Source organism: Lytechinus variegatus, chromosome 3 (assembly GCF_018143015.1).
Source record: "Lytechinus variegatus isolate NC3 chromosome 3, Lvar_3.0, whole genome shotgun sequence".
Lineage (NCBI taxonomy): Eukaryota > Metazoa > Echinodermata > Echinoidea > Temnopleuroida > Toxopneustidae > Lytechinus > Lytechinus variegatus.
In genome coordinates this window covers 6,716,440-6,725,154 of record NC_054742.1, presented here as the reverse complement: position 1 = coordinate 6,725,154, position 8,715 = coordinate 6,716,440, and the positions used below count along the sequence as shown (strand labels likewise).

Below are 8,715 nucleotides of genomic sequence, written 5' to 3'. Positions count from 1 at the left end.
ATATTGCGAGCGCGAAGCGCGAGCTGAAAATTTAGATAATTCAGACCTGAAGCGGGGCATTCTAAGGTTTGCTTGTAGAAACTCACTAAGACCATACGTATTTCACTAACTAAATGATGCGAGCGCGAAGCGCGAGCTGAAAATTTTTGATATTCAAATCAGAAAAAGGGACATTTTAAGGACTAATTTAGGAATTCACGGAGAGCAGACTTATCTCAACAATCCACTGATACGAACGTAATCACGGACAGGAAATGTTTTGTATTAAGACCTTAACATGGGGCAATCATTTTAAGTAGTCATTAAAAAGAAGCATATATCACTACATAAAACAATAATATATTTGGTGTATATTTAACTTGAAACGGGAGTTTTTCGTACAACAGGTTTATAATGTATATCTGTCTAAACAGACAATGCGAGCACCAGGAACAATGATAACATAGGCCCTGAGCAAATTATGTTTCATAAAGTTATGATAAAAATGTTTCCTATGTAATATAACATAACATGATTATAATGTAATATACCATTATAATGAATGATAATTTCTTCTTTACCACTAAGTCCCTCTTCCTTTCTCCCTCTTTTTCTCCTTTTCCCCATTTTTTTTTTTTTTTTTTGGGGGGGGGGTCAGCCGATTGGGGGGCACGTGCCTCCCATGCCACCCCCGTAGTTACGCCACGGCAAGGAATGACTCCTGCCGGACCCATTTACCTCACCTTGGTCGAGTGCCTCATAGTGTCGATAAATTTCTTGCTGAAGGAAAACACGCCATGGCTAGGATTCGAACCCATGACACTCTCTTTTAAAGGCGTGAGTCAGAACCACTACACCACGACGCACCTACAATATGGATATTGAAAATCTGATACTGTGTTCCCTAGTATTTTTGTAGGGAGGACACGTCCCATGTCCCCCTGGGATTTCCGCCCATACAAGACATAACCTATCCATTTCTGAACAACTGCATAAAAAGCAAACACTACAAAATCGTGACCATTAATAGCAAGTGCTACCGTTATTGCTAAGCTAACAGATAAATGCCAAACTAGTTTTCCATCAAAACCAAAATAAACAATAGTGACGTAAATGCATACATGCAAGTCTGCAACCTTCTCATGTTGGAGCTGGGGCGGTTTAGGCAAGTTGTGATCGGGTTAGAGAAATCGAGTAGGCCTATATAGTCATTTTCAAACCAATATTGTTAAGTAAGCCCCAATCAAAAAGAAAAGGATACGATTTGATGAGATATAGATAGGGAGTAAATATGCATGTACATAAATTACCAGGTAAACCAATAATTAAGATCATCTCAGTGGTTTGACCAAATTGTCACCCTGCTGGCTACACATGCAAGAGAATGGTAGTTTGTGGGGACAGGAACTGACCAAACATATCAATGAATTCTTTAGTTATCGCGATTATTGTCGGCCCATGTTAATTGTTGGCTCACGTTATGCACACGACACCAATCAAATTATTCAAGATAATGCCGCAACTAAGAAGTACGCTAATACCGCCTCTACATCTAATTGGATGTCCAACTTTTCATGCAAGATACTTCTGCAAATATTGGAGGACCGTTCTTCGATCCGTGAAGTAGAAGTTGGCAATTAACATCATTTTGTTGCCAGAAGTTTCGGAGCAACAAGGTACGATGGCGGGAAGGATCCTGTTAAGCTTGGTTATCTGCTATCTCTTGACTTGTTTTGTAGTATCAGCTTCTGATTTAAGAAACACGATTACTATTCATGAAGGAGGTTACGAGAATATCCTCATCGCTATCAACAAGGATGTTGCAGAAGACCAATCCATTATTGATAACTTGATTGTAAGTTTCATTTAAGTATCCAACTAATTATCTTTAATGAATTTGGCAATCCTGTGTAAAAACGATTATAAAGGTAAAAAGTTCTCGAATACCAACCCTGAACAATAACAGTCTGCATTAAAGCCCATTTTTTTTTATCTTGTATTACCATTTACCATTACAGCACTGATATCGATAGGTGGATTAAGTTTGAGCTTTTAGGCGTATAATATTGTCCAAAAAGTCCAGCCAGGGAACTCCGGATAGCTTGAATTAGAGCAGATATTTTCGATATAATTTTCTAATGGTCTGCCTATATACCAAGAAGTTATTAGAGAAATGGAGTTGTGTTAATTCTTTGTCAAGACTGATCCAAATATAACTCTTAAAGTGATGCAATACATTCTCATAGAGTGTCAGCAGGGTAAAGTGAGGTTGTTTAATTCGATACTTAATGTACTCCAGTTCAGGAGATTTAAATTTATTGGGCAGGTTTTCGAAAAAAAGTATATAAAAAATATAAAAAATATTGTTTTAAGAGTGTTTTTATTTTCAATCTGGTGTTTAAAAATGGTAAATTTCTGCTTATTTTGGGTAGAGTGCTTCGGATTCAACCAATCATTGAATATATTCCGCATTTATTCTGGTTTTCGTAAATCCGTATTTTATTTTTGGAAATCTGTATTTTTTTGTTTTTCTTTGTTGACCGTGTCTAAGCCCGGATTCTACTATTTGATTAGTAAATGAGATTACAAGGTAGCGACAAACATGACAAAGATAGTTACTGGGATAGATTAAGAAGATTTACAAACAGTTTTATTTGACGTTGTTGACTATATCCGTGGTAATTAGCCCGACTCCGAGAACGAAGGCCCCAATGTTAAGTTCTTGATTGGAACATCAAACTTACAAACGAGATGAATGAAATATTTGTGTTTTTATCACATGATAAGAATATTTAGCACTATGCTGACGTACTTCCATGGTGTTGGGATTATGACGTAAACGATGGATTATTTTGTAAGCGATCATAACAGGACAGAAAAATATGCAATACGACTTTTGGGGAACAGTGAAGAAATTGAATAAAAAACAGTACGGTTTCCTGAATAGATAATCACTTCATTCCAATGATTTGTTTTGAATAAGAAAGAATTTGTTTTGAATAAGAATGTTTAATTGCCTTAAAGGAAAAGTCCACCCCAACAAAAAGTTGATTTGAATAAAAAGAGAAAAATCCAACAAGCATAACACCGAAAACTTCATCAAAATCGGATGTAAAATAAGAAAGTTATGACATTTCAAAGTTTCGCTTAATTTCACAAAAACAATTATATGCACATCGTGGTAAGTATGCAAATGAGGAGACTGATGACGTCACCCACTCACTATTTCTTTTTTATTTTATTATATGAAATATTCTGATTTTCTCCTCATCTCATTGTCAAGTGAAACAACGATTAATTTCTCCTGAACATTTAGAATTAGCATTGTTTAAAACTATATGGTTTAGTCAAGTTGGTCCTCATTGTCAAATCTGTAAAAAACTGAAATATTGTATAATTCAAGAAATAAAAAAGCAAAAGAAATAGTGAGTGAGTGACATTATCGACTCTCTCATTTGCATTTCACCGAGTTGTGCATATCACTGTTTTGTGAAAAAATAAGCGAAACTTTAAATTGCCATATTACTTTCTTACTTTACATCCATTATGATTAAATTTTCAGTGTTATACTAGATTGATTTTTCTCTATTTATTAAAATAACATTTTTCTGGGGTGGGCTTGACCTTTAAGGACTTGGGTCAAGCAAATTCTTAATCTTATCAATACTGGGGTATTTTGAAGGCTGGAACGACTGGAGGAGGGGGGGGGGGGTTAAATGGCTCTAAAGAAGACGCGGTCGCGACAAAAATCGCTCGTCATCCATGACGTAATCTAAAACTTGGATATAAATTTGAATTATTCCAAACTCATTTTAAATCATTATCTTTTTATGAATTATGCCTATTTATGCATGAAATTAGAATATTGATGTAAATCTATAGATAAAGAAACTTTAAGTGTTTTTTTCTTTTGTTTATTGACTATTTCTGGAATTTTGATCAAAATAATGCACATAAAAAGAAATTCCCAACATAAAAACCCAAAGCAACATTTTTATACTGATCAGTATCAAAATGTCTTTGTCTCGCCTGCAGAGCAGAGCGGCGGCGTCGTCAACATTGAAACCTTAACCAAGAATAAGTTTTTGAAATGTCATCATCACCATGTGGAGTGTTATAGAAATAGTGGATAGAATAAGAAATGGATAGGCGAAAAAGTGGAGATTTGAGAGTAGAGTATTCTTTTCTTGAATGTAGTCCTGAAAAGCAGGCGCGGATCCAGGATTTCGTAGGGAGGGGGGCCCAAATTCGACCTGATTTTGGCGCCCCTGTGTACTTTTCGGAAAAATGGCGGCCCCCATAGGCGGCGGAAGCGGGGGGGACGTGTCCCCTCCTAAATATAGGTGGGGGGACGGTCCCCCCTAAATTTGTTTTTGATAAACTTTTTTTTTTTTTTTTTGGCTGGGCAATTTGTTTTCCTGGGTTCCCCCCTAAATTCACGTGGACTCCCCCTGAAACGTGTGTTGTCCCCCCCCTAGGTTGATGGCCTTTTTTTTCTTTCTTTTTTTGCTTGTCAAAATTTTTTGGTTTAGCAACTCCTAAAATTTAGGTTGATAACCTTTTTGGGGGGCGCTTGTCCAATTTTTTACCTGTGTCCATCCCAAAAATTCAGGTGCACACCCCCTAATTTTTTTGCTTCCGCCGCCAATGGCGGCCCCTCCCTCCCCCAGGCAATCATAAGTGCCTTAAATGCATGTTGAATTATCTTATTTCATAGGCACATGAATCAGGGGCGGATTCAGCCTTCGCCAATAAAACGGCCCGGAAATATTTTTTTAGCCACATTTTCCCCGATCGGCCGCTCGAAGATGTTTTTTTTCGTTTGTTTCTTTGAAGGGGGTACTCCTATAAGTCACCTCTTAGCTTTATTCTTTAAATCAACATAAATGTATAATATCATAATCCTTATTTTATAATGACTGCGCGAAGCGCGAGCAATTTTTTTTTGAAATTGTATGTATTTTTTCCTAAAATTTGAACATTCTGAAAAAAGATGTGCCTGCAATACTGCGAACGAGAAGCGCGAGTATAATTTTTTGATAAACGTTTTGAACTGATTGGAAAGGTAGGCCTACCAGTCCTGTTAAAGACTGCATACAGTTAGCCATGACGACGTTATATATTTCAACAATCAAGTAATGCGAGCGCGAAGCGAGCTGAAAATTTTTGACATTTCTACATAAAGAATGGAAAACTTTAATCAGTTTTTGTAATTATGAACAGGATAGCTATACAGTATAACTAAACAATTGATGCGAGCGCAAAGTGCGAGCGGAAAAATTCTAGATTTAGACCTAGAACGGGACACTCTATTCATGTTTCCTAAATCATGAAAAAGATGAGTAAGAGGGGATCTTCCTACATTAATAATGCGAGCGCAAAGCGCTAGCAGAAAATGTTTGTACACGTTTTGAACTGATCGAAAAGTGCCTTTTAAGGACTGCTTGCATTTTGCCATGAAGACATTACATATTTCACAATCAAATAAATACGAGCGCGAAGCGCTAGCTCAAAATTTTTGACATTTCTACATAAAGAATGGAAAACTTTAATCAGTTTTGGTAATCATGAACAAGATAGCTATATAACTAAACAATTGATGCGAGCGCGAAGTGCGTTTTGAATTGATCGAAAAGTGCCTTTTTAAGGACTGCTTGCATTTAGCCATGAAGACATTACATATTTCATTAATCAAATAATGCGAGCGCGAAGCGCGAGCGTAAAAAAAAATCGAGATTTCGACCTTGAACGGGAAACTCTATTCGTGTTTTGTAAATCATGAAAGGGATGAGAAAGGGGATCTTCCTAATACGAGCACAAAGGGCGAGCAGAATTTTTTGATATTGTGATCTGAAACTGGATAACTGAATGAAAATGCGCGCGCGTGTTTAAGATTTACACCTAGAATCTAGGCATTCTAAACAATCTTTTATCATGAAAATAAAAGCGAGCGCGAAGTGCGAGCTTAAAATATTTGATATTCCGATCTGATATTTCAAACACTTTGTAGGAAAATTGTAAGGTGGATATAAATCGCACTTCATAAAGAGCTGATATGTTTCATTATTACTTTAATTTTGAGACATAGGACCTTGACATCCTTAGGACATGTTATCATATGAATATGATGACTATATATCTTCCTATTCATCTTGCTAAGCGCGAGATAAAACAAAAGTGACAATTTAATTATTAAATTGATATCTTAGTATTAATGCATAATGAGGGCGCGGAATCTGATGATATTATGGCCTGAACACTGAACATTTCAAGCACCTTTTTATTCATGAATAGGATGCATCATTAATTAGTTGATACATTTTTAACCATTAATGCGAGCGCAAATCGCGATCCGAAATTTTTGATAAACTGTCATGAAAAGGGGATTATAAGTAGTTTGTTATACAATCAATATTGAGACATACATAACTCGCCAATCAAAAATGCAAGCATAGCAGCAGCTGATGCGTTTTGACAATCAGACCTGAAAAGGGATATTTTGAAAACTTTATGGAATACATGAAAATGATAGGTACCTGATAAATCAAATTCGCGAACGCGCAGCGCAATTTGAAAATGTTAATATTCAGACCATAAAACTGACATTTTTACAGAGCACTTTTTAAAAATCAATATGTAAATAACAAAAATTAATGAAAGTTCGATTTCCAAGGACAAAATAAGTTTTGTATACTGACTTCCAAACTTGATATTTAAGCTCCGTGTTGAACAAGATATGTGGATCACTTAACAGGCAATGCTAGCGCGAAGCGCGAGCGAAAATTTTAAATAGTGACATAAAATATTTTGTCCAAGTCTTCCTCTCATCTTATTTTATTCATTCGTCTTCCTCCTTTTCTTTTTTCTTTTCCTTCCTTTTTCTCCCCCCCCCTTTTTTTTGCTCTACCAATAGGGGGTCCGGGCCCCTCGGGTCCCCACCTGGATCCGCCTATGCATGAAGAAGAGGCAATTGAATAATGGTTTTATAATGATGTGTTCATGAATAAATGCAATATCACTTTAAAAAATAATCGATGCGAGCGGGAAACTCGAGCGATTTCTATTTTAACCATTTGATGCTTTCAATTCGTTTAACTTCTCATCAGAGTAGGCCCTGCTAGAATTATGTGAGCGGGATCCAGGATTTCTTAGGGGGCCCTAATTTCAAGTCAAGTAATAATCGTTCCGAAATATTGACTCCCATTGCCGAATGGGTAATGTCTAGTTCAGTTACTTCTCACAGAAACCTCTCTTGCATTGTAGGCATTCTTCGTTCTTGTGGGTACTCCCATTATTTTTTTCTTTTCTGCTTTTTGCTTCAGGGGTTGAAAAAATCTTACGGGGATGACGCCCCTGTATCGCCGCATATGAAAACTGGTTGTGCAATAACTAAATTGTATATTCTGCATGAAAGAAAATTAATATTTTATTTTGGGTAAGATATTCTTGAAAAAGATATAAATTTACATGCTTTTTATTATATAGGTGAGGTAGATTCAGTAGTCAGCACTCAGCATTTACTAATTGGGAGTGCACTGCCTACTTTGATCTGTAAGTGTTTGGATATATTATATAATCTTTTGTTATTCGCTTGAATTCCATTCAAAACAGTGAGTTGTCTTGTCAATCCTAATCAGCAAACATTGGCTCTTCCGCTCTTGCAACAATCATATAAAGTATCAAAAGGTTATGCATCTTATAATCTTGCTCAAATTTTATATACTCCAAATAGATTTTCAAAAGAAACAAAATGCGTGTAAACGGTGTATATAAAAAGAATATAAGATATTAAAGATAAATTACTGTAAAAATATATTTTATTATCAGTGTCTTTATAAATATGAAAACAATGCTCTTAAGTTCGCATCATTTTGGACGATAAGTTCTTATCTCTCTCTTTCATACAATACTAGTGAAACATGAATTCCAAGGTCCCATGTATCTTGTATACATCAATTATTTCAAGATGTAACAATAAATGTAAATGATAGCAATGCAGTTTAGGCATGAGTAAATCCACGTAATATTTTCAGTGGAATTCGTTTAAAAAAAATAAAACGTGATTTCCCACTGTAGGTTGGAAACGAAAAGGTGTCGTATCATCAACTGTATATAGCTGTCTTTTACGCATTACTACATGAAACAAAAAATATAGGAACGATATAAACCATAGAGTTATTTCAGTTATTTGAGTATTTGACGATTCGTCAAAACATAAAAAACGCATCCGAAACTTTCACCATTACAATGAAAGTATCATTTATTCTTTTACATATTGCACACTAAAAAATAAACGTTCAAAATTGAACCCCGAAAGGTTCTTGCAAAATCAGCACCCTATGGGTTCAAAAATTGAACCCCTGATTTGGGGTTTAAAAATTGAACCCTGCGGTTGGGGTTCATTTTTGCACCCTGCGGGTTCAAAACTGCACCCCTAAATTTCAAATTGAACCCCTAGGGGTGCAATTTTGAACCTGCAGAGTGCAAAAATGAACCCCAATCGCAGGGTTCAATTTTTGAACCCCAAATCAGGGGTTCAATTTTTTAACCCATAGGGTGCTGATTTTGCATCAACTTTTCGGGATTCAATTCTGAACATTTATTTCTTAGTGTTTGCAAGTAAACTTCAAAATTTCTGTAAATGATATATATCAATATGTCCATCAGTGTTGTAGTCAAGGCTCAAACCTCCAAGGCCAAGGCTTTTATACCCAAGACCAAGGCTTCAATCCCCAA

General features: G+C 35.9%; 1 protein-coding gene across 2 annotated transcripts in view; it reads left to right on the top strand.

Annotated features, from left to right (window-relative positions):
- Positions 1-1,475: 1,475 nt before the first annotated feature.
- Positions 1,476-8,715, top strand: part of LOC121410091 (calcium-activated chloride channel regulator 1-like) — a 63,094-nt gene continuing 55,854 nt past the window's right edge. Inside the window, exon 1 of one of the 2 annotated variants that reach the window (XM_041601959.1) lies at positions 1,476-1,834. In XM_041601959.1, coding sequence (XP_041457893.1) covers positions 1,661-1,834 — 174 coding nt within the window. In that variant the 5' untranslated portion in view covers positions 1,476-1,660. The remainder of the gene's footprint in view (positions 1,835-8,715) is intronic. The other variant, XM_041601958.1, reaches the window with a different exon arrangement.